This window comes from Rhea americana, unplaced genomic scaffold (genome assembly GCF_003343005.1).
Source record: "Rhea americana isolate MKP2758 unplaced genomic scaffold, rheAme1 scaffold_85, whole genome shotgun sequence".
Taxonomy (NCBI): Eukaryota; Metazoa; Chordata; class Aves; order Rheiformes; family Rheidae; genus Rhea; species Rhea americana.
The window spans coordinates 512,806-537,305 of NW_028187034.1; the positions used below are offsets into that span (position 1 = coordinate 512,806).

At 47.0% G+C, this 24,500-nt stretch overlaps 3 protein-coding genes across 6 annotated transcripts in view; all 3 read right to left on the bottom strand.

Moving 5' to 3' along the window:
• L3MBTL2 (L3MBTL histone methyl-lysine binding protein 2) overlaps window positions 1-241 on the bottom strand; it is a 16,220-nt gene extending 15,979 nt beyond the window's left edge. For both annotated transcript variants that reach the window (XM_085323472.1, XM_085323471.1), the window contains exon 1: window positions 164-241. In XM_085323472.1, coding sequence (XP_085179598.1) covers window positions 164-184 — 21 coding nt within the window. In that variant the 5' untranslated portion in view covers window positions 185-241. The remainder of the gene's footprint in view (window positions 1-163) is intronic.
• A 2,567-nt stretch (window positions 242-2,808) lies between these two features.
• Window positions 2,809-15,704, bottom strand: LOC146585079 (histone acetyltransferase p300-like). 2 transcript variants are annotated; one of them, XM_085323554.1, is made up of 5 exons: window positions 15,687-15,704; window positions 6,841-6,975; window positions 6,299-6,416; window positions 5,536-5,710; window positions 2,809-3,633 (listed from the first exon to the last, which is right to left on the bottom strand). In XM_085323554.1, the coding sequence occupies exons 3-5, from the start codon at window positions 6,362-6,364 to the stop codon at window positions 3,590-3,592; spliced, it is 285 nt and encodes a 94-aa protein (XP_085179680.1). In that variant the 5' UTR covers window positions 6,365-6,416; window positions 6,841-6,975; window positions 15,687-15,704; the 3' UTR covers window positions 2,809-3,589. The 2 variants fall into 2 exon arrangements, with proteins under 2 accessions (XP_085179680.1, XP_085179679.1); XM_085323553.1 differs by lacking the exon at window positions 15,687-15,704 and adding an exon at window positions 7,119-7,390.
• Window positions 15,705-17,741: 2,037 nt separating this feature from the next.
• Window positions 17,742-24,500, bottom strand: part of EP300 (EP300 lysine acetyltransferase) — a 64,464-nt gene continuing 57,705 nt past the window's right edge. For both annotated transcript variants that reach the window (XM_085323552.1, XM_085323551.1), the window contains 3 exons: window positions 23,203-23,364; window positions 22,438-22,719; window positions 17,742-21,128 (listed from right to left, as the gene is read on the bottom strand). In XM_085323552.1, coding sequence (XP_085179678.1) covers window positions 18,882-21,128; window positions 22,438-22,719; window positions 23,203-23,364 — 2,691 coding nt within the window. In that variant the 3' untranslated portion in view covers window positions 17,742-18,881. The remainder of the gene's footprint in view (window positions 21,129-22,437; window positions 22,720-23,202; window positions 23,365-24,500) is intronic.

The window sequence follows — 24,500 nt, forward strand, 5'->3', positions numbered from 1 at the left end:
CGCCGCCTCGGCCCACGCGTCGCCCCCTCCCTCAGGGCACCACGTGGCCCAGGCCTCCCCGCCTGCCCGCTGCCCCAGGGCTTCCCCCAGCAGCCGGCAGGCCGCACCGCAGCTGCGGGACCCGTATCCCGTCCTTGGCCCGGCCCGGCGCGGCGCCCCTCACCTCGCCGCGCTCCTGCTCCATGGCTCCCGCGACGCCGCCAAGCCGCGCGGGGAGCGCGTCCCCCCTCCAGCGGCACAGCTGGCTGGCGGGAGGGAGGAGCCAATCAGCGCAGAGGTTGTTCCCGTCGCGCTCCCCGCGGAGCACGACGGGAGTTGTAGTTCCTCCCCCCCCCACGCACACACACGCCGGGACGGGGGAGGGCGGCCATGGCGCCTCGCGCGGCCCCTCCGCGCCGGGACCCGCTCCCCGGCGGCGGCGCCCCCGCCGCCAGCGCGCTCTGGGGCCGGGCCGGCGGGGCGCTGGCTGCCGGGAGGGGCGGTCCAGGCCCCGCTTTGGAGCTCTCATAGTTTTGACTGATTTTTTTTGGCAAGAATCGCTAGGAAACGTCCCTCTTGAGCCATGGTTTCTCCCGCAGGGCAGGGCTAGGCCGCCAGGAGACCTGGTGGCGAGAGGGTGAGACTGCTCACGCTTAATCCCGTTAAGTTGCATTTAACCTAATTTTCCAGCGATATGWGGTGCCCAGCCAAACACCCTGCCTGCTTTGCCTGGCAAACTGAAGCAAGCAAGCGAATGTTCCTAAAAGTGCCCCGGAAGGGGACAGCTCCAGCCACGCGCGCTGGGAAGAGGCTTTGGTGCCAGCGGGGCACCTCCACCCTTCGGGAAGGATCCCTAAAGCTGATCCCGCTGGCTCCGTAGCGGCGCTCGGACAGTTGCACGCCACCCCTCAAAACAACCGGCAGGTGCTTCTGTACGTGTGTGAACTGTATGACTTGGATCATTCTTTTAACTGTTGGAAGAAAGACCATTCAGGTGAAATAAATTAAGGTAATTACTGTATGTACAGCACAGAGGGTGGCAGGCCTGGTGCCTCGCTGTAATTCCCCCATGGGCCCACTGTGCTCTTGGTACTGCTAATTCATTCCCTTGCTTCCTGGTTGTGGCATCTTAAATCAGTGATATGTTTATGTGACTAAGATACATAGTATATTGAGACATTGTATTGTAGATTCCTTGTCTAATGAAGTCATATAGCAAGCTCAGTATGTTTTCACACAAAATCACAAGGTTATTTGTCTCTGTCAGATAGTTCCAGAAGGTTTTGCATAAAAAGGAAAAACCCCAATCCACAAAATCCTCAAAACCTAGAACTTCATCCCCACAAACATRTTTAATGCCCAGTAACCATCATAATATGGATGCAAATGTAGCATTCTTGAAACAAAGTGAGCTCCAGCAGCAGGGCRTATCTCTGCAGATGGTTAGCTAGAATTCAGTGCCTTAAACACAACTGAGGATGCACAAGATTTCCTAGAAATCTTGGTAACTGGGCAAGGGTTTACTTACATATGGGAGGAATGGAGCTGCACAGCACAAGGCAAAGTGGAGAAAGAAYAAAATGTTAGATTGGGTCCAAGTTTAAAATTGTCACAAATTTTCTGGTAGACTGACAGAGGGATGGGAATAAAAGGAAATGAGAAAAAGAGAAAGGTTGTATGGATCAATGGCAGGAGGAGAAAGGAAAAATCAGAAAGGTGGATATCATCATCCTTTTTCAATCATTGGTTAGTTGGGGAAAAGAGGGTTTCAAGTGCAAATGCAGTTGGGAGTTTTGTCTGTCTCTGCTTTATTCTTTACATATTTTCTTGAGTTTGAATCTGCAACTATGCTAGACTGTTSTATTAAAGTACCAGAAACCAAAAAGCAATCWTCTGAGGTCACTGTGTTGTACTGAAGTATCAGAAACCAAAAARCAATCTTCTGAGGTCACTGCTGTGGCACTCCACATCCCTTGGGCAGGGTGACTGTGATTTACATTTAAATGGACCCTTCCTTTGGTAAAAAACAAACAATCCTCAACCAAGCCCTGAAAACAAATGGGACTGCTATCCCCCTTGCAAGGAGCAGGTGGTTCCATGGCCCAAGTGCATAAGCAACAGCACAAGCACCGCGCAGTGCATCCTGCTGCAGTCCCCAGTGCAGCATGGCTAGGGCCATCCCTGAGTGGCGCACTCCGCTGAGCGCAGCCTGACTGCATCTGCACGGCCTGCTCAGCAGAGGATTAGAGAGGTTCCAGCACCTCTCTGCTCTCCCACTGCTCTTTGCATGTTTCCTCTGTAGGCACACGTGGAGGCTTTTGCATAGCTCTAACTTAATGCCACATTATCAACTCCTTTGCCCCTGCCCCCTCCACACTAGGGCCCGCAATCAGCATGTCACTCAGACAGGGGAACTGTCAGCGGATCCAGTAAAACCTGACAGGCAAGTGGAGCACAGAGAGCAGATAACTCACCTCATTCACTCCCATCTGGCTCTGCTYCACACCATCAGAAAATGTGAATTAAAATCTCCCTAGAACTGGACCTGCCATGCTTTAGGAGTGAGCCAAGTATGGATGGCATTTGAGTTGCACAGGTTAGGCCTTCTTTGATACTTCATAAAACAATTAGCTCTTCTTAGCAGGCAGCTGGGCTTGCCTTGTCTTCTTCCCTTTGGTAGAYCTGCATATTTAGTGACCCTGTGGCGGTGCCCATGTCTGCAAGAGGAAATGGAAGTCTAGAGGCTGTTGTGTTAAAGGACCACATGGGAAATGTTCTACATGTGTTAATGACGCTGCTCCCCATGTCCTCAAACAATAAATTCACAGATTTCATRCATAAATAGATACTTTATTTGGCAAAGAAAGCATTCCCAATGCAATAGAGCTCTTGAAGTGCTTACAGTACTATCGATTGGTTCTAAAATTTGTATGCATTTATATCATAGCTTCTTAATACTAAAATGGCTTCTGTCCCTCTTGGCTTTTTTTTCTTCCRTAAGAGACTACTGTGGTCTTAGCCTTATTGCGAGCAACATCCTTCATCCCAGCTCACTGTTGAAAACAGCCAAGAAGCAATTGTCTCTCAGTACGTTTCTGGCAGTGATTCTCTTTTAAGAAGAAGAACCACTGAAGTTGGTTCTACTTTCCACTCTGCTCCTTTTTGTTGTTGTTGCTGTTGTTATCCCCTTCATTCTGCTAACATTATAAAAAATAAGCAAATAAGTGCTTGTATTGAACATTTCTACTTTGTGCAGATTTTGTAGTGAATAGCTGAACAAATAACGTGTGAACCGTGCACAGTTCCTATCTTGTGCATATAGTGAAGTGTTAGCTGCAGCCTAAAGTCTAAGTCTTGCCTAAAGCAAGAAAAAGCTTAGTTCACTTTTATGTATGTTACAGACCCATATGGATTGCTGTTTCAGACAATCCAAAGGTTCTAAAATGACGCTACAGCTTGTCCTTCTAATAGCAAAGGAGAGTCATTATCAGCGCTGACCACATAGAGCATTCTGGACAGTGACTTGGGCAACATTCTAATTACAGATTGAGAGTGGCAGTGACCTCTCAAATCCTGCTGCATGCAACTTCCCTGGCACATTTCAGTAGTATCAGTGATCCTCCAGGTTCAGGTCTCTCAAACAATCCTCCAGAGCTGTTAAAAAAAGAGTATTTCTTTTAAAATACTTAAATAACACAGTTGATAAGGAAGTAAATTATAAAGAATGCTATTCTCTTGCAAATACTGCTACAAACAGTGCACTGCATGAACAGGCAACAAAGATGTTTCCAGATAAGATACAGATACCAAATTAAAGGTTCCTTAAATCTTTCTATAGAATCTTTCATGCAACATATTATGTGCTATTGCTAATCTGTATCCCCTGCTTCCCAGAGCTGAAAAAACYGAAAAAGCCTTAGGTCACAGACAGGTTGGCTCAAGGCTTGCTGAAAGCTTAAGCAAAAATCAGTATACAGCATAGCCTAAAGCAGCCCCCACCACATGGCTCTTCATATGTCATTGTTGTTTTTAATAAACCTTTTCAATAAGTATTTAAATAACTTCATTGTAATAAAATGAAAATGGGATTAAGGAATATATTTTCTTTAAGGAGAAATACTTCATTATGTAATACTTTATTACATGTTATTTGTGATATTTCTCATTGGTAGTTGCCACCCATTCAACTACTGTGTCCAAGTATCTCCATCTCTGAGGAGCAAGTTTGACACCTCCATCTTCACCTCTCTCCACCACTCTGAAGCCCTCCCAGTGGTGCAGTACATTCCTGGCACTTCTCCCTGATGCAGAGATCTTGGGCTTGGCCCCAACACCAGCTCCACRGTGTTGAGAGCTATGGGTGCAGCTCTGGCATTGCACCAGTTCTCCTTGTACAAAGCCTTGGCCCAGAAGCTTCTCAGACTTCTCTTAATCAGAACGCATTAATCTGCTCCAAAAAGCTAAATTTCTGTTTCTTGAACCAGCCCTCTATCTATTGTCATGTAACAGAAAGATGGCTTTAAAGTCAGATGGTACAAGCCCACTCTCCCAGTGTGTGGTGCTACCAGGAGGTCTGGTTTTGCATCTCACTGTCTTAGCAACACTGTATATTTGTAAAGCCAGCACCTTTCTTTAGGGATACAACAGTACCCTCAAGAAAAGCTCAAGACTAAAACCTGGAACTTAGATCAGACTTCCATTTCTCCACCTTCTTGTGGAGACAGTTATAAAAGGCTGCTGTGGGGTCCGAACTCCACAGAAGGAATGCATGAAAAAATGATTATTCCTGCAGAGCAGAGGTCAGACTGCTTTCTCAGAGCTGGACACAAGTGCTTAGCTCCAAGCTGTAATGCTGGAGAAGCTTTTTGTATCTTGGCACCAGCTCTGTCCCCAACCATCACAACTTCCTGCAGGAGCACTGGGACACTGGCTCTTTGTGCTTTTCTACTGCAGTTGTCCCAGTAGGTTGCATTCCAGGTCTCTGGGCTTTATAAATTCACCCATTGCTCCCCTGCAGCAATAAATTCACCCAGACTCCTCTGGAGTCTCCTCTCTTAGTTCTCCATCATCTGTCAGTTCAAAGAACCCATAGGACTCCTGACAGTCCATGGGCTGAAATTCAACTCCAGTACCAAGACAGAGGACACCAGGCAGACTTCCCTGTTTTTGAGTGCAGAGGGTACAAAGCAGTACACAGTTTTAGTAATTTTTTTTCCTCATTTCCTATGCAGATTTGACAAGAAGAAAAACATCACATAGGCTTCATTTCAGTCATCAGCACTGGGGAAGGCAGCCATTCTRAAGAAAAACATATTTATGGACTTATAACTCTTGATCATATTTTCATGAGACTGCCCTTTGAAAAGGGAATAGGGGGTAAAACAGCTCAGCAAACCAAAAAGCAAACAGAAGAAATTAGAAAACATGAGTTCTGTTTAACTTTTGGCAGACRTAATTTTACCAAGGTACCTATGAAACAAGAAGAGAGAAACAGTCACCTTACTGATAACACAGGATTACCCTGCACCAAGCAGTAAGTAACACTGCAGTTCTTACTTGCAGACATCCCTGGCTGAGGCTGTCCCAGGCTGGGCCCTTGATTCATGGGAGCCTGTGGCATGCCTGGTGCAGTTGGTATCAGGCTTTGCTTCTGCAGCCTGGTCCTTCGTTTTTCTTCCAATTCCTTCTGAATCTTATAGATCTTCTCAGCTAGCAAGTCATAGTACTCCGCCTGTTAGGCAGGAACACAAGTCAGGGGAGCGGACGAGACATACAGTAAGCAAAAGCAACCAGCACAGCGATCAAAGCCTGCACTGGAAAATAGCCTTCCACACACACTTTTTAGAMTGGGTCRYGTTGACTCCCCCRTGCCAGGGGCTGCCAGGGAGACCCGGGGGTGAGAACAGGCACTGCTCAGGGCATTTCCAGAACCACCATTAGGGCAGCTCTGGAAGTTCTGCTTCTCATGTCCAACACTCTTTAGAGAGAGTCGCAACAAAGAGCTTCGCACCCTGAAAGGTCTCAGGCACAGCACACCAGCACACCGCTCCTGGCATGCCCAGGCCCAAGCCTGCAGCTGCCTGCTTCCCAGGCCCGAACCAGCAACCCTTTTCTCAACGCCCYGGAGCACGCTCTTCCTCAGCCTCGCACTCTCATCTAGACTTCTCTCTTCTCCTCCTTCCCAACCACATCATCATGCCCACAGAAACTCTGCCGGTTGTATTTCTGCGCTCCTCCCATAACCCCCCCCGCCCCACAAACACTTCTCAAGAGAGGCGAAGCAGAAGCTCTGCGGTGCGGACAGGTGACGGCTTCTCACCCTGCTATTTGCCGATTCGTACATATCTCCTTCCACTTTCCGAGCATACGCCACCAGGTTCTCCATGCGTCGATCCTTCAGTGCGGCAGGGTCAGGGGTAGGAAATATGGCTTGCACTCTGAAGACAAAGCAGGCAAGCGGTTAGGATGGCTCCAAACCGGGACATGGACACCAGCGCAACTGATTCAAAGACAAAGCAGGCAGCAAGTCTTCTGGCAGAGCAAGAGGCCGCTCCTCTTCCCTGCAGGCACMCTCCCCACGCCAACCGCCTCAACGCAAAGCRCGACACTGCCCATACGACAGCCCCAAGCCAGCAGAGGCAGCTCCGCTCAAGGCAAAGAAAGCACCAACACACCATCTTTCACACCTCTGCTTTCCCGTCTCAGCAACTCTGAAAAAGCTCACACCATGGCTCTTYGGCTTTGGTAGGTGGGTTTCCTCCTAGCCACCCGCACCTCCCCTCCCCTCTCCTMCCCCCTGCCCCCCGAGCTCAGAGGCAGCAAGTCACATAACTGGAGATTATTTTGGTATTAGCTACTCACAATTTATGAACAAGATGATTTCAGAGATCCTGAGTAATGCCTTCATGCCACTGCTTTCGAATTCCAGTATTGGATGGTTGAGCTGTTGGCATGGCCCCCAAACTGGCAACACTGGCACTTTCACTCATCATGGTGCTTCAGAAAGAATAAGAATTTGAGGGGTGAAAGTCCAGCCCAAGGTCACTCATCTTACATCTTCCAGTCACAGCCTCTTTTAGAATAATGTTAGGCCAAAGCACYATCTCAGTCAGCAACTCTTAAAAATTAAGTTCACGGACCTCACACTGTGGTGCCTTGATTTTGGTAGGTGGGCTTCCTCCAAGCCACCGCTGTACACATATACAGAGCTCGGCAGCAGCAAGTCACTTAACTGGAGATTATTTTGATATTAGCTACTCGCAATCTATGAACAAGACGATTTCAGAGATCCTGAGTAACGTGTTCACACCCCTGCTTTTGGCGGGGCTCACGGCCGCCCAGGGACCGCCGCTGCCGTTAGCCCAAGGATCCTCCCACCCCATCCCGGCRAGACGTCGAGAAATTTCCGCAGCCGCCGCCGCCCCGGAAGGGGAGCAGAGGCGGCGGCCCGAGGCGGGGGCAGCTCGCGGCGCCGCCCAACGGCCACCGCCTCTGAGGCGCGGGCAGGGCGCGGCTCCCCTCGGCAGCTCGCGGCGCCGCCCAACGGCCACCGCCTCTGAGGCGCGGGCAGGGCGCGGCCGCCTCGCCGCCGCGCGGAGCTCGCGTTAGCGGCCGGGAGCGTCCTGCGGCTGCCGGCGCGGCGGAGGCGGGGAGGCAGCGCCCCGCTCTCCCTCGGGCGGGGAACCGCCTCCACGGGGGTCTCCTCTCCGGCCAGGCCCCTCGCAGGGGTGATCCTCGGTTCCCCCTCTCAGGCCGCCGGGAGAGGCGAGTGCCAGGGGCGAGGGGCTTGGCTGGCGGGCGAGCGTGCCGCACTGACCCCGAGCCGCCCGGCGCTCGGGCCTCTGCCGCCGGTGCCTAGGGCTGGGGCAGCTCACGCCCATGGCAGCTGGGCAAGTGCCAAGTCGCTCCTTTTTTTTTTTTTTTTTTTTTTCCTGTTTTGACCCGACGAACGAGACGCCTGCGTCCTTCCCCGGCCGCCACCATCTTAGAGCCCGCAGCAGCGCCGATTGCATCGGTCCTGGGACAGAGGGATGCGACAGTGTTTTAATCAACATTTGAGGTGCTCATTACGTGTGAGTGCTGTGCGTGCCTGCAGATAATTGAATTCTTGGGAGAGCTTTCATGTTTCACAGCAGGTCCCTAAATACACGCAATTCTGAAAAAAAATAACAATAATAATAATAAAAAAAACCTTTCAGCATGGAAACAGCAGGTGTCTCCCTCATTGATTCAGGATCCACTGGCAGAATCTGACTTCTCAAGTGCCATGCAGGCAGCCTGGTAATTGTGTTTTCTTAAGCGAAGGCACATCCTGCAAAAACACGTAGCAGCCTGCTCAGACACGGGGAAGATTTAAGCCACTGCTCTTTTCAAGTTCTCTTACAGACTGCAGAACATACAGAAAACCCTTATTAGATCATCCTTAATAAAGTCCCTATTATTTACAGCAACTTATCATTAAATCACACTATGTAATAAATATAACTGCTAACAATTCGTGTGAAGAGCAAATAAAGGTGGAGYCTGATATGAGGGCCAACAAGCAACYCGACTAACGGCACAGATACTGAGTTACCTTGTGCCTTCATGGTATTTTCCTACCATGCTAAGTCTGTCAGTATGTGTCAACAGGGCTCAACATACAAAGAATAAAAACCAGTATTTTAAAAAGTGTCTGGATTTTAAAAATATTATATGCCCAGTTCTTAGGCTGCAATGTATTATGGAATTTATTATTTGTATTTATTTCTCCAAGATGTGCCAACAGCTGTAAGCTTTTTGTTTCTGCAGTTAATACATTATGTCCTGAGTTCTTTTCCTCTCTGGGAAGCTGTCTTTTAACTACTGTATCCCTAACATCACTATAATTTTCACAGTATTATAATGAAAACTTTTTTTCTCTCAAACTTTTTTGAAGATGGTAAAGAGAATATTTGTGCATAGGCTAAGTTTCCAACTCCCACACTATTTGAATCATCATCCTTTGTTTCTAAACTCCTATCTCCATTGTATGTGAAGGACATATTAAACACCAATCATCTTTACATTTTTAACCTCTTCAGATTTTTTTCAGTCACTGCTATTGCCTTTCAAAGTTTTGAAAAATTTTTCTACTTCACGAGAARAGCTGATTTCACCACCTACAGAATGGGCAATGCACTGGCAGCAAAGTCTGAGCTCTGCCCTATATCTAGAGTCATATCAATTACAGAGACTTGCAGTGATGATGAAAGGGAAGGATATGCCCATCTCCTCCCAGGTCCCTTGCTTATGCAAGGAGCCACTTTAGACTCAGCATACCCCTGGGCTCACCACTGCAGGCTGTCCTGAGATGGGGAGAAAAGACTGAATTGTCTGGAAGGCAAACATCTTGGTTTTAAGTATTTACTCTATTCCAGTGCAGGACAAAAGCTGGCTATTGAGTGCTGAGCTGTGCTCCCAGTTCGATTCTTCTGCAAGCACAGGAAGATGTGAGGTGCTGCTACGTCCTGCCAGGCTCCTTCCACAGCAGAAAGGACCAGGAAGACCAGCTAACAGCAGAAGATGAGAAGTCATGATGTCCATCTGGCCTGGTACGTTATRTACAGTTTATCAAGGTGGAATCTTGATCTTCCACCAATTTGAGAGACATATGGAGCTACTGGAGAGAGGCCAGCGTAGGGCTACAAAGATGATCGGAAGACTGGAGCATCTGCCCTATGAGAAATGACTGCAAGAGGTGGGCCTGTTCACCCTGAAGAAGAGAAGACTGAGGGGGGAATCTTATCAATGTGTATAAGTATCTGAAGGGAGGGTGTGAAGGGGTTGGGGCTGAACTCTTTTCAGTACTGCCATGTGACAAGACAAGTGGCAATGGGCACAAGCTGAAACACAGGAAGTGCCATCTGAATATGAGGAGGAATTTCTTCCCTGTGAGAGCAACAGAGCACTGGCACAGGTTGCCCAGAGAGGCTGTGGAGTCTCCTTCTCTGGAGATATTCAAAACCTGCCTGGATGTAATCCTATCTAACATGCTCTAGGTGACCCTGCTTGAGCAGGGAGGTTGGACTAGATGATCTCCAGAGGTCCCTTCCAAACTTACCAGTTCTGTGATTCTGTAATCTCCTTTTAGGTATACTTTCCCAAGTCACAGGCAAGGATCCCCTCTCCCTGGGGTAACACTGGGGAGATGGATGATAAAAAAGAGGTTTGAAATCCTGCAGTAYAAGCTTGGACTGAGAAATCAGCAAGTAAATGGAAGAATACCTGAGGTCTGTCATTTTTAAAATCATGATTTTGGGATTCTTACTTCCCCTGACAGCTCTAACCCAGCTGGTGAGTCCAGTTACAAGCCATGACAGCACCTGTGTCCTTAGACCCATGCCCTTCCTTAGCCCTTAAGCTTTTCTGACTTTCAATCAACAGGCCTGGAGAGAGATCCTTTGAAAGGCTCCCAAAGCTTCGCTTACCAGGGAGACATTGTATTGCGAGCTCCCTTCAGTGCCACACTCCAGTCTTCACATCTTATTTGATAGAAAAAAAGGGGACACCCCCTCCCAAATCACCCTGGAAATAAGCCTCCCAATTTTAAGTACACACCCTGCTGCAGTGCTGAACGAAGATTTGCTTCAGAAGAAAAATCTTGTTCTCTGCTATCAAGCCTACTGAATTGCAGAAAAACAGCTATGAGCTTCTGTAATAAGAACCTGGCTGAGCCTAACAGAGAAGCAAAATGCATTAGTCACACTCTCCTGCCATCCTTCACACGCTAAGCCCAGAGCTGCAGCAGTACAAACGTACTGAAAACCTCTGTAATGTTATACAGATCTCTGCTGGACTACGTACGACTGCATAGGGTGTGACATACCCCAGTGCAGTCAAAAATGAAGGCAGAAGGAGGGCGCATCTGCTGAAGCCAAGCAGAGGCTGTGGTATGAGCAAGGGGGAGCCATTTTCTTAGGTGGATCACACACATCTCACTCCACAACATGGGCTTTGCAGCAGAAGAACCAGCATGTCCCCAGCATGTGCCTGATCCTTTGAACTTATTTCAACCRCGTATATATGGGGGGAACACTGAGCATAAAACACTTGGGGATGGATAAAGTGTCCTGTCACAGAGTGGCCATGATTTGACCACATGCATCAGTCAGGCTCTCCAGCCAGCTCACCTCCCAAGACAGTGAATTTTCAAATCAGAAGATGGTGAGTGCCTCTTCCRGAGTTAATTTGCTCTCCTCACTGCTGAGGAAAAGCTTGAATAAACCCACCTCACAAAATAACTGAGAGAGTTGTACCACTGTTCTGGAAAGCAAGAGCTGTGCTCTCTCAGCCAGAGGAACTGGGGCTGGCAAAGCACATTCATCTTGTAATGCCGCTGTCACTCGCTGTCCCTTCCTCATTTTGCCCTTGGAACAGTGGGTGCATGAGGAGAGGCAAAACACCTACTGACAGAGCTCATGGTTGTGGCCCTCAAGGCTCTCTGCTCCCAAGATGCACCGGAGCCTAGCAGAACTCTGCACACTGGGGAAAAATAACAGTTTGAGCCATTCTAGCTTCACTAGGAGCTATGAAGACCTTCAAAGATGGCTACAGAAGATGGTGYCAGCTATATATAATACCTTCACCTCCTCTAAATCCACTGCACTCCCCAGAACAGGAAGCAGCAACAGGAGACATGGCTCATTGCCCATGAGCTACCCACAGCAGCAGTTACAGAACAGGTTTTCCCTTTCAAACATCCACGGTGTGCACGATTGCCGCTGGGGAGTTACAACCAAGACCCTATTTTAAGGGAGTGCAACTAAGGCAACTTAAGCAAATCATTAACCCCCCATTTTTCTAAACAAAGTTCCGTATCGAGGTTGGGTCAAGCATATGCAATGGAGCAGTTCAGTGGCTTTTCAAAAGTGACTCAGAAATAGCTGCTGCTGAAGCCCCTATGGACAGAGCCTGTTTTGCTCTCCCAAGTTCAGAGCTTGTCTAGCCTCTGTCTCGGTTGTGATCTGTTCCGACAAGCACAAAGAGGAAATGGCTTCTTGCAAAAAAAATGAGTTACYCAAGGGTTGTGTTGATCAAAGGCAGCAGCTAAGAGGATCCTTCACTGCCTTCTCTGCAGAAACAAACATTCCCCAGCCAGGCCAATATATTGCTGATCTTCAAAGAAAAGCTTATTTTAGGGTAGAAGGCCACTTCATACGCTACGGCAGAATCAGCCATTAGGAACAGACCTGTTTTGACCACAGGACAGATCACTCTGAAGAGGCTGAGAGAGATATCTTGAGTTTAATCAGTATTGGGAGCAGCACAATCAATGATATGGGCTGTGCAAATATAAAAACAACCTGAACCCTCACCTGCACCAAAGGAGACACAGGCAGTGTCTGTGCTTATCCAGATGGAAAATGGAGACTCCCATGGTGATGAAGGCAGGAAACTTGTGACTTCTAGCAACCTCCTAGTAGGGAACCTCCTGCTCTGCCTGTACCTCTACAACTACTACACAGGTTCAGTGCCCTTGCAGCAGATATAGGGCACTTAGGGTTACAAAGGAGCACATCAAGAATGACTACATGGCTCTGGAGGCAATATCCAATGGCATGGGAGACCATGGTGGTTTTTCTCTTCGATCCCATTGGAAAGGGGGAAGTGCCTGAGGGTGAACAGATGGATCCTGTTGATTTACAACTGGTTACACAGCTGGTGTCAACAACAAGGATTCAGCTTTTATGACTATGGGATCCTCTTTGAGGATCAAGGATTATGAGGAAGAAATGGGATCCACCTGACCAAATTAGGTAAAAGCATCTTTGTCAARCTGGCAAAGCAACGGGGGAGGGCTATGACAACTGACAGTCAGCTGAGGAAGTGGTAGACTGGGTTGGCAAGAAAGGATGCAGGGTGACATTTATAGGGCAGACCTTGAAARCAACAAAATGGGACAGAAGGGGCTCCACCCCAAGTTTATGCAGACGAATAAGAAAGTGCCAAGAGGACAGCATCACAGGGGAAGCTCTCATGTTTTCTGGGAAATCCTGATGACTGGATGCCTGTATAGAAGCACACAGTGTGGGGAACACACAGGAGAAATCAGAGGGCAGCATGTAGGTGCGGGGCTATGATTCCCTGGGATCACAGAAGCATGGTATGTCGTGGTGGATGGACACAACCTCTTAAGGAAGGATAGGCCAGAAAGGTGAGGACAGGGAGTTGCCTGTTATGTGAGAGCAGTGGGAATCCTTGGTGACACCCAAGGATAGGTGAGGAGCCAGCAGGGAGCTTTTGGGTCAAGACTAGAGAGCAAACAACTTGAGTGATGTTGTGGTGGGTACCTGCTAAGGACTGCCTGATCAGGCAAGTAGATGAGACCTTCATCTGACAACTGAAAGCAGCCTCATGTTCACAGGTCCTGGTCCTCATGGAGATTTGAACCACCATGTCATTTGCTGAAGGGACAGCAGACCAGGGCACAAGCAAGCCAGGAGGTTTCTGGAGTACATTGATGGTAACTTCCTGACAGGGAATCGAGGAGCTGACAAGGAAAAATGCTCCCTGTTTGCTCCTGGGGAAAAAAAATGGTTAGGAATACAAAGGTAGGGGGCAGGCTTAGCTGTAATAGCTATGAGGAGGAGGAATTCAGGATCCTGAGAGAAAGAAACAAGACAAAAAGCAGGATCACAACCCTGAACTTCGAAAGAGATTTCAGGAAACTGCTTGGAAGAATCCGATGAGATTCCCTGGAGAAAARAGGGGTCCAGGATACCTGGTGGACTTTCAAGGGCCAGCTCCTCCAGACTCAAAAATGTTCATGCTGACAGAAGAGGAGCAAGCTAGGGAACTAGAAGCGAGTCACCCTGACTTCACTCCCTGGGAAGCTGATAGAGCACATCCTCCTGAAAACGATTTCCAAGTATATTAAGGACAAGAAGGTGATTGGGAGTAGTCAGCCTGAATTTACAAAGTGAAAATCATGCCTGACCAACCTAATAGCTCTCTACAGTGAAACAACTGGCTCAGTAGATGAAGGGAGAGCAGCAGATGTTGTTTATCTTGATTTCAGCAAGGCATTTGATACCATTTCCCATAACATCCTCATAGACAAACTGATGAAGTATGGGCTAAAATGAGCAGACAGTAAGTGGATTGAAAGCTGGCTAACCTACCRGGCTCAAAGGGTTGCGATCAGTGGCGCAATGTCCAGCTGGAGGCCAGTCATCAGCAGGGTGCCCCAGTGGTCAAAATTGGGGCCAACGCTGTTTAACATTTTCATTAATGACCTGAATGGTAGGAGAGAAYRCATCCTCAGTTATGCACAAGTGACACAAAACTGACCGTATCATTGTGCTGCCATTCAGAAAGACCTGGAMAGGCTGAAGAAATGGGCAGAGAGGAACCTCATGAAGTTCAACATGGGAAGCTGTAAAGTCCTGCACCTAGGKAAAAATAACCCCATGCACCAGTATAGGCTGGGGGCTGACCTGCCGGAAAGCTTCTTGGCAGTAAAGGATCTGGGGGTGCTTTACTTGGTGGACAAGTTGGACATGAGCCAGGAATATACCCTCATGGAAAGAAGGCCAACAGCATCCTGGGCTGCATTAGGCAGAACACTGCTAGTAAGTTAAGGGAGGTGATCCTTCCCACTACTCAGCACTAGTGAGACCACATCTGGAGTGATGGGCCCTGTTCAAAGTTCCCCAGTATGAGAGAGATGTGGACATATTGGAGTGAGTCTGGCAAAGGATCATGAAGATGATTTAGGAGTTAGAGCATCTGGCACAGGGGAAGACAGAGCTGGGATTGTTCAGCCTGGAGAAAACTCAAGGGGATCTTATCAATGTGTATAAATACCTGATAGAAGGAATACAGGAGAAAGAATCAGACTCTTCTCAGTAGTATCCAGTGAAAGAACAAGAGGCAGTGGGCACAAATTGAAATACAGAAAATTCAATTTAAACATATGAAAAAATATTTTTACAGAGAGGGTGGTCAAACACTGGAATGAGTTGCCCAGAGATTACATCTCCATTCTTGGAGATGCTCAAAACCCAACTGGACACAATTGTAGGTGACCCTGCTCAAAGCAGGTTGGACTAGTCTCCAAAGATACCTTCCCAATTTCAATGATTCAATAAATACCAAGTAMCTCTGCAAAGAATGGACTATGAGATGCTAGAATGAAGGAAAAAAAAAAAAAGGAGAGGCATACATTCCCAGGATGATATGATATTACAGGCCCCATGCTATAAGTGACTCACCAGCAGTCAATTACTGGTTAGAGTAACTGGGAGCTGGATAAAACCAGTTTTAGGGATAACAAAGAAAAAGTATCTAACGTATGTAAAACACTCCAAACATTAAATTTGGATGAGATATGGAACAGTGAATCATTGAAGACCGAAGAAAAATAAGCCATGAACATTGTATGCCCCATGAAGGGCTCCCTGTGAACTCTTCCCACCTCCAGCTGAAGCCACAGACCTTAGGACCCAAAGTGGCAGTGGGAGGGTGAGCGTAACACCAGGGAAAGTAGTAAATATTAGGAAGTTTGCATGTATCAATTAATTGTATAATTATAYTAATGCTTATAGTCAAATTATAACTAGACTAATAATAACTCTTTGATTGTGCTGAAAACTTTAATTAGACCAACAATACTTAGCTTCATGTATACAGCTAGTTCTTTTCATCTGTAACAGTGTGACAAACAGGTGGGAAGTCAACCAACCTACCCTTAACCAGCACGCAGCACATTAGTAACCGTACACACTGCACTGATCCAGGTGACATTCCRTTGTTGCTATCCTGAAGTCCTGCCACTTCCCCAGTCAGCTGCAGTGCTCTCCCAAGAGGCAGTTTCTGGTTCTGCACTGGAATCAGAGAGATTTAGGGAAGGAGCGGTAGGGGGAAGGGAACACCGTGCAAATCCAAGACTAATAATCATCCACACCAACTTAGAAAAACATTTGAACTTAACTTGGTAACAGCATTTACAAAGAGGAAAGCGGCAGCTGCCCTGTCTTATCAAATCCCTGATTTTTTTTTAATTTTAAAATTTTTATTTTTTAAAAAAATCAAGTCTCCTATTCTGAGTTCAAATGTGAAAGACCTGTAGCTGTTGGGACTCAAAGCTGCTCTTCAGGGGCTTGAGGCTGCCCCACCTTAACACAGCCCAGGTGCTCCCATCTGGGAGCCATCAGGCAGTCAAAACCCTCCTTTATTCATACTCAGGCCTGAGAATCTCTAAGGCTGAAAAGCCAAACTAGCCCTTGCTCAAATCAGGGGAAGGAAGAGGAATGCTTGCCCCGACTGACATGGAGAACAACCAAAGTGTGCTAACCTGCTGCCCTGGCAATCAACGTGAGGCTTTTTGCTTTCCGCTCYCATTCCGAGCAGCTCAACAGCAGTTCCTCCCACGTCGAGAGAGGGAACGCCCGACTTGGCACAGAGCTGGTCTGTGCCACAGCAGTATGAGCACTACCAACGGCAGGATGCCAAAGCACTGGGCTGCTTCCCTCAAGCCTCCTTGGGAACTTTTACCATATTGTTAAAGGCTCTTTACTACCAAATACRCCTTCCCATCCCCAGTTCCTACTACTGTACAAGAACCATATTTCTGTGCTTATATGCAAGTATCATCACATCTCTTACTCCCCTGACAGCTTTGAACATCCGCTCACATCATGATCTGTTTGGCAGTTGGGTAGCACCATCATCCATCCAGGTTTTTTCCACACACACCAGCCGTTTCGTGAGGACGGCTTGCCTATGTTCTGCGGTTTTCTGGGATTTGTGGACATCTTGATGCTCACAACACAGCTGGCGTCACTACACATTGCACTCTGGTCACACCCARGACGTCCCTGGTGTACAGCGGCCCTGGGTGCAAGTTACTCCCTATGCACCCAGCCCTCGTATGCACACACACACTCCAGTAAGGCTGCATTTTGGGAAGCCCGAGATGGATCTACCGCACACGTGGTGCCCAGCCACAGCACAACACACAGGCAGCATGCTCTGAAGTGACTGCATTAACTCCGTGTGCACGTAGCTACGGGCAGCACACACAGCTGGGCTTACTACACACACAAACCCCACAAGGACAATGGAGYGCGTGTTGGCAAAATCCCAGATACAGAGAGCCTGCATCTGAGACAGTTACCTGCACACCTTACAGCAGGGTGAGGCTTACACCACCTCAGTCTTTCCGTGGAAACCGGCCACACACACCCTCCTCCAGGCAGATCCCGTGCCTGAAGGCGAGGGATCCCCAAATTCAGTAATCACAGGACACCCAYGAGCTGCCTCAGCGCAGCGCCTATGGGACACCCGCACGAGCTTACCTCACAGGAACAGGCTCACGCTYTGGGGCCCAAAGTTGTACAACATATTCCAAGCGAAATAGGCTCTTTTAATATCACATATCCAAACAATAGTTCTCATTTCAAAATGCAAAACAGGTCCTTTGAACATCAGCTGCTCCCAGGCTGCCTGGGCAGGGTGCGGGGCAGCTGGCCGGCACAACTGCTGCGGTCAGGCCTCATTTCTTTGGTAAGACACATGCCACAAACAGATGCCAATGCAGAGTTGTACCAAAAGTATCCGTTCAGGAAACTACTACTCCACATCCCTTATTATAGATTTGCATTTAAAAAGTCATATACATTAAATAGCTCTCCAGCTGCTAAATAGCAAACATTTAAAGTAGCATATGGTCTGCTCCCCTCCCCCCCATTTTAAGAACAAGCAACACATGTGGGAGAGAGGGGAAACATTAAAAACAGGCCGTCTGTCTCACACAGTTTATTTAACAATAGGTAATAAGAAATCAATTTTTAACAGTCTATACAGTGATCGAAAGTTCATATTTATAAGTAATCAACTTTAATTGCATGATTTACAACATTTGAGGGTTTTTTGCTTTCTATTTTCAAGTTTTACAGAAAGTGGAAGAGGGTGGGAAAAGGGGCATAGGAGAGAAAGCAAGCATAAAGAAGAAACCCCAGGGACTTTCTCAGGTTAAAATCATCCCCTCGGAATTGTTTCTTACCCTCTTTTTTATTTTTTTCCTGTTAGATGTAAAAATAACGAAAAAATTCTTTCAAGAAAACAGAAACCACAATATATATACTACATCCATTTGGCAGCTGCCCCTGTGTATTTGCAAAAATGTTGTCTTCTCTCTACATGTACAAATTATTTTAATACTTGAAGTTTTTTTAAGCTCAGACTCTTGTATAGAAAATTCTTGGAGGACAAAAGTAGACTTCAGGAGGGGGGCTGAGTTATTTAATATTTTTACATTTTTCAAAGAATTGACATATTTCCAACCATAGAGGAAAAGATTGGTATTTATTTTAATATATATATATTTATATATGTAATGTATTTTTAAAGCAACATTAACCCCTTTTGTCCTCCGGTTTTAAGAAAACGTTCTCCTGTAGTTTTTTTTTTTTTTTTTTCAGTGACATGAAGAAAAACCAGAATAGGGAAAATGTTTACCATCTGCCTCAGTAAATAATAGCTATCAATATTACATATTTTCATTAATTTAAAAAAAAATAAAACCTATTGGAGGCATGAATAGGGTGTCTTTTGGTGAACAGCCAAAGATCGCCCTCTTTCCCCCACCTCCCCAACGCACACACGCGAGGAAAAAAAAAAAAAGAAAAACAAGAAAAAGGACTGGTTATGATTCCAGCCATAACAAAAATATATTCTTTGTACTCTACTGTCCCTCAGGTTCATTGTTGGTTTGCTTTTTAAAACCACAAACTACTACTGCAGAGTTCAGATGTGTTCCAGGGAAAAATGTTGTTTTAGCTAAGAAAGATTCAAAAAAATTTGTCTTCAGTACAAAAAGTCTTGAGAAAATAAGTTTTTTTTCTTTTTTTTTTTTTTGCTCCCAAAATGCTACAATGTGTCTAGTGTATGTCTAGTGTACTCTGTGAAAGGTTTGAATTCAAGTCTGAGTTCTCGGAGCTGAGCCCCAGTTCCGTGGCGCTTGTACCATGGAGACCTGCCATGCCAGGATTGCTAGCAAGCTGAGAAAGCATTGCACTCTGGTCCGGGCTGGCAAAGTGCCCTTGATCCATGGGGTTAGCCTGGGCAGCTACCAGTCCTGGATGTGGGGAGCTGGTCTGCGGGGAGACGTGGTGTGGAGAAGGCTGAGGTTGCATCCGGGGGGACGGGCTGGAATGGGGGGGCTGGGACTGGGGCCGTGGCGAGGGTACAGGCTGYGGAGAACGCACTTGATTGGTGAGTGATGAAGGGATCTGCTGGCCCTGTAAGTGTGGGGACTGGGCCTGATTGGGGAGCATGTGCTGCTGGGGGCTCATAGGGTTGGGCTGAGCTGGGGACCCCATCTGCTGTTGAAGTAGCCTCTGCTGGAAAGCCTGCTGCAAACTGGCTCCTGTCTCTGCGCTCATCGCCTGCGGAAGCTGGCTTATCTGTCCCATGTTTCCTTGCTGCATCTGCTGCATGTGATGCTGCATTCGCTGCTGCTGCTGTTGCTGCTGCTGCTGTTGGGGATACCCAACGCCCTGCGGCTGCTGAAACTGGTTGTGGTTGGCCATCCCAGGCCCCAGGGCTGGGCCTGCTCCTTGCTGCTGCTGCTGCTGCTGGTGGCGCTGCTGCTCCATCATCTGGTGCCGCCTCATGAGGAGGTCTCGGAACTGGGGAGCCATCCCAGAGTGATTCATGTTCATCTGCTGCGCCTGAGGATTCATCCCAGCCATGGCCTGCTGCGGCTGCTGCTGCGGCTGCTGCTGCGGCATGCTGGGCCTCTGCACTCCTGCTTGCATGGGGTTCATGTTCTGCATGGCTGGGTTGGGGTGCACCCCTCCTTGCTGCCCTTGCATGGCCTGCTGCGGCTGGAGCCCTGGCTGACCCTGGGGGATCCCAGTCTGACCTGGCATCCCTTGGGGGTTCTGGGACCCCGCATACTTGGCAGCTCGCTGCTTGATGAAAGCTGCCAGCAGCTGAGGATTGGAGTGAAGGATGTTAAGCACCTGCTGCTGCTGCATGGGTGAGCTGGGAGACCTGAGAGTCCGCAGTAGGTTTTGTAAGGCTGCCTGGGGCAGAGGTGGTTGCTTGGGCTGAGCCGTGCCAGGTACCTGACCCATCCCTGGCTGAGGTGCCATATTCATGGGCTGCCCTGGCTGGGCTACTGACATCATGGATGGCCTCTGCATTCCGGGCTGCAGCTGCTGAGGTTGGGGTAACCCTCCCTGCACCCATGGTGGCTGCTGCTGGATGCCTGCTGGCCCCATTCCTTGATCTATATGACCACCAGGACCTCTGGCTATCTGTGGAGGGTTCATTCCCATAGGTGGCATCTGGGGCATCTGGTGCTGAATTGGCCTTTGGAAAATCTGAACCTGTGCCATCTGACGCTGGGTCTCTGCTGCCCGCTGGATCTGCATGGCCATCTCCACTGCTGCAGGAGGAGGACCCTGAACTGGTGGTTGAGGTGGCTGGGGTGGAGTTGGAGGAGTCACCTGGCCACCTGCCTTGCCCTGGGACACAGCACTGGGGGGCTGAGTTCTTGGCATAGTATAGGGTGGCATATTGTTGGGAGGTGCAGGTTGAGGCTGTGAAGCAGGCTGAGGTGGAGGTTGGGGTTGTGGGGTTTGCGGTGTCGGGGGCTGCTGGCCTGTCGGAGTTGTTGGTGTGGCTGGCGTTGGTGATGGTAATCCTTGCTGTTGGCCTACCACGCCGGTCCTCTGCATACTCGCCATCCGCCTTCGGAGCATCTGAGCCTGTTGCAGACGGTGCTGAAGCTGCTGCTGACGAAGCTTGTGTTTGATGTTGAGGCAAAAGGGCACTGGGCACTTGTTCTCCTGGCAGTGCTTTGCATGGTAGCAGCAAAGAGCAATAAGCTGCTTGCAGATAGGGCACCCTCCGTTGGTTTTGCGCTTGCAGCCTTTGGTGTGCTGGACAACCCGCTTCATCTTYTGACAGGATGGCAGTGAGCAGTTGGCATTGCGACACTGGCAGGCATGGACCAGAGACTGGATACAGCGCTGAATGCTCAGGCGGCGGGAATCACCAGGGCTCTGGGTGGTTGCGGTCTGCTGGTTGTTGCTCTCATCATCTAGACCAAGACCTAGTTTCTCCATCTTATGGTCATGGTTCTTAGTGTTATAGCACGTGATGCACAAGTCGTAATCCTGGAAAGACAATGAACGAACAAGTCAACACTGTTCCTGTAACTCCAGAATAAACGAATGGTGTCACATCATCTCAAATTACGCCCAGACTTTTCCACACAAATTGTTACAAGAGGGAAAAATTCAACTTTTTAGGCTATGTTAAGGTCATAGTTAAGGAATAATTCTGAACAGCACAGACTGGGAAAGTGCGTTGGTGGAAGGATGTCTGAAATTTACACAAATATATACAGCTTGAAAAACAAGTCTGCTTTAAGCTAATAGGTCACACATGATTCAGCTGAGCCAGAAAATCACTTTCTTTCCTGATAGGAAAGGGGGAAGAGAAAGGCAAGGAACAGAATAGCTGCCCATCTACTGCTTCTTTAATAGAAGGAGGTGGGGGAAAAAAAAAAGGCAGGACAGGTACCAATTTTCAAAGATGAAAGGAAAATGTAAGCTGCTTTTTCAATTTTCAGGTGAACCTGATAAGCAGCAGCGTCCTGACTGAACAATGTGAACAACATTTACATTCAGTGAAAGTAGCACCACAAGGTTTAGGGCTCAATATCTGATTTTAAGAAAAAGATGCATGTCCTTAAGATTCATTAATCCTTTGGAAATTAAGAATTTATTTTCTGATACATATGAGGAAATGAGACTGTCACATTTTAATCAGAGGCTGATGCAGAGTCATTTACTACTAGCAGGCTGAAAAATTAAGTTTTAAGTTCAGGTGAACTCCAACTTTGKGAAGGCACAGCACTGATTCAGACCACTGGACTTGATCAAGAGTGTTCTTTGCAACTACAGAGTGACTAGGAGAATTATCCAAGTATTTATCAGTAACAGTAGAAGTGCCAAGGACAGTGTAGTGTTTGCTTTAGTGAGGAATCTGATTCATAGCATAGCAAAACCTCCATACCAGTAAACCAGTGGTGAGGCCTAGTTACAGAAGTACTATAGCTCCACACTTCTGACTGTATAAGAAATAAGGCATTGCTCTTTAGATGGAAAAAAAAATTACCATTAAGGTTTAAGCACTTGCTACAGTTCCCAACAGCTTAAGCAGCAGCACCTTAATGAACTACAGCAAATGAAACTCTGCAGCTTCAGTTCTCTACAGCTTGGAAGTAGGAGACAAACCACCCTGATGACTACTAGTCTTGCCCATTACAGTTAATGTTTTCTCTCCTTTCTTTCTGAACTGCCAAGTGCTGAGTTGTACAGACGTTTTTAATCRGTTTATACCGATAAATTACTTCAGGTAAAGAGCGCTCTGGGCACAGAAATGAGGGGACACAAGTAAGGAAAGCTTGACCGAGCATACCTCACAAACAGTGCAGTGCCATCTGGTCTCCACATGATGTTTGCACTCATTGCAGGTGTAAACAAAGCGGTCTTGGCTCTGCGTGTGCAGTTCCACCAGCATGCACATGGTTGACCACTGAGCCCTTCGTAGTGAGGAGAACTCCAGATGTTTGTCTCTAGCAAGGGTTAGGAAAGCATCACGCCCATCCATCAGGTCACACGGAATGAGTGGGTCAGGCTCAATGATGGGAGGCAGGGAGTTGGCTGCAGGTCCAGCAATGAGACGGATTACAAAGAAGACCTGAAAAATARAGCAAATTAGTTACCAGTAGTGATCAAGACATTTTAGTCAAACTTCATTATGCAGAACATAAAATACCAGGACTAACCAATACTTGAATGATGTGCTGACAGGAGTGGTGATCTGGAAAATGTGTATGCACGTATGAGAAAACGCTTGCAAGGACTGGGAAAATTTCAGACCTTTGGATACATTACAGGTTCACCTTCAAGACTGTTTTGTAAAGAGCACCGGGCAGAGCAGTCTAGTTGCCATGACAGTTTTACTGTTCAGAAGATCTGTACAGGCACAATTGTATATACTGCAATGCCCTCACAGCACAGAATGCCCAGACTTACTGTTACCCTTTACAGCATGCCACTCTATACAAATTTGGCTAAGAGTTTTAAATATAGCACATGTTTTTGCTGCAAGGCTTTGTATCAAGTCTTTGTATAACTGTCTACTTAAGCAAAATATATATTTCTCACTATCAATTCTTACCTCTTTGTGCTTCTCCATAGTGGCATATAGCTTTTGGGACAGATCATTGGACACATTGGGCATGCCAGGCTTCTTCTTATTGCCACGACTCAAGCTGCTCTTGTTCTTACTTGTCTTCTTATTGTTCTTCTTTTTGGCATTTTTGCTGTCTCCCTTGCTTACCTATCAATTTTAAAAGCATTTTTTTTTAAATGTCAAGTATCTGAGTTATACCACATCAGCATTTTGTTACTTTCACACCTCTAATTGAAGAACTAAACACATTTCACAGTGATTTACTCCGAAGACAATTACCACAGTCCCCTGAAAGACTATATTAATTCAACTGGAATCACTGCAGAAAAGATGAGCAATACATAGTTCTAAAAATACTAAAAGCATAAATGTTCAGGAGGTGTTTGCCTTCTTTATCCCTTACAGTGTTTACCAAAACCTGTTCGTCTACTACAGTTCAATACCGAAGAATACTTCAGATAATCCCAAAGGGCAATTCAAACTAAACTAATTTCAGTGCAATTCAAACTAAAAATATCTGAAAAGCCAAACTAATTCTGCGCTAACATGAGGTAAAAAAAGACTTAATAATTCACCTAGATCTAGTTTCTTAAAATTAGAGACATCTGTCCCTTGTCTGACTTTTTTTTTAAAAAAATAGACTGCATATAATTGAATATTATAYGAAGTTGTTCTCAGTCCAAAAGGCATTACTAGTGCAAATTCTAGTATGAAGATACAACAGGAGAAAGGTGCAACAGTCACGACAGGTCAACTTACTTCTATTATAATCAATTAGCAATGAACAGCTTATTGCCCTCTGTACTTCTTAAAGGGATCCCTTGAGGCTCTAGAGCATATGATGATCAATATCCAAAGCAGTTCTTATTCAAATAAGCTTTTTCCCACACTTTTAATAACTCGGCTGGAAGTTTCCAGCAAACATGAGTGACTATTTTGTCACTTCATTTAAGAATACAGATTACTATTGCCTCATTTTCAAGAAGTGAGGTATTAGGTAAAGTCTTAAACCTTTATTTTTAATAATGACAGTTAAATACCAATATGCATCAAGCTTCCTCCTCCATGGGATTTTGGGCTAAACTGCTGTGAAGAATCAACATAGGTGTTGACAAATCTCTCACATAGGCAGTTAAGGCAGATGCCTCAAGACTGGTTTCTGGTATATTTGAGAGATAGGAAGTAGTAGCTATGCCAAATGAAAAATTTTAAACAGGCCCTTCCTAAGTAAAATATTAGTTAAATTGCAAAGTTGACAGAGTTGCCCAATTCCCAGGTTGATC

Excerpts from the sequence above, each read along its gene's own strand:
- LOC146585079 (XM_085323554.1), bottom strand. The coding sequence starts at position 6,364 with ATGGAGAACCTGGTGGCGTATGCTCGGAAAGTGGAAGGAGATATGTAC. Across the intron at positions 5,711-6,298 it reads ACGAATCGGCAAATAGCAGG|GCGGAGTACTATGACTTGCT; the intron begins GTGAGAAGCCGT and ends CCTGCCTAACAG. Across the intron at positions 3,634-5,535 it reads TCAGCCAGGGATGTCTGCAA|CTCTGGAGGATTGTTTGAGA; the intron begins GTAAGAACTGCA and ends TTTTTTTAACAG.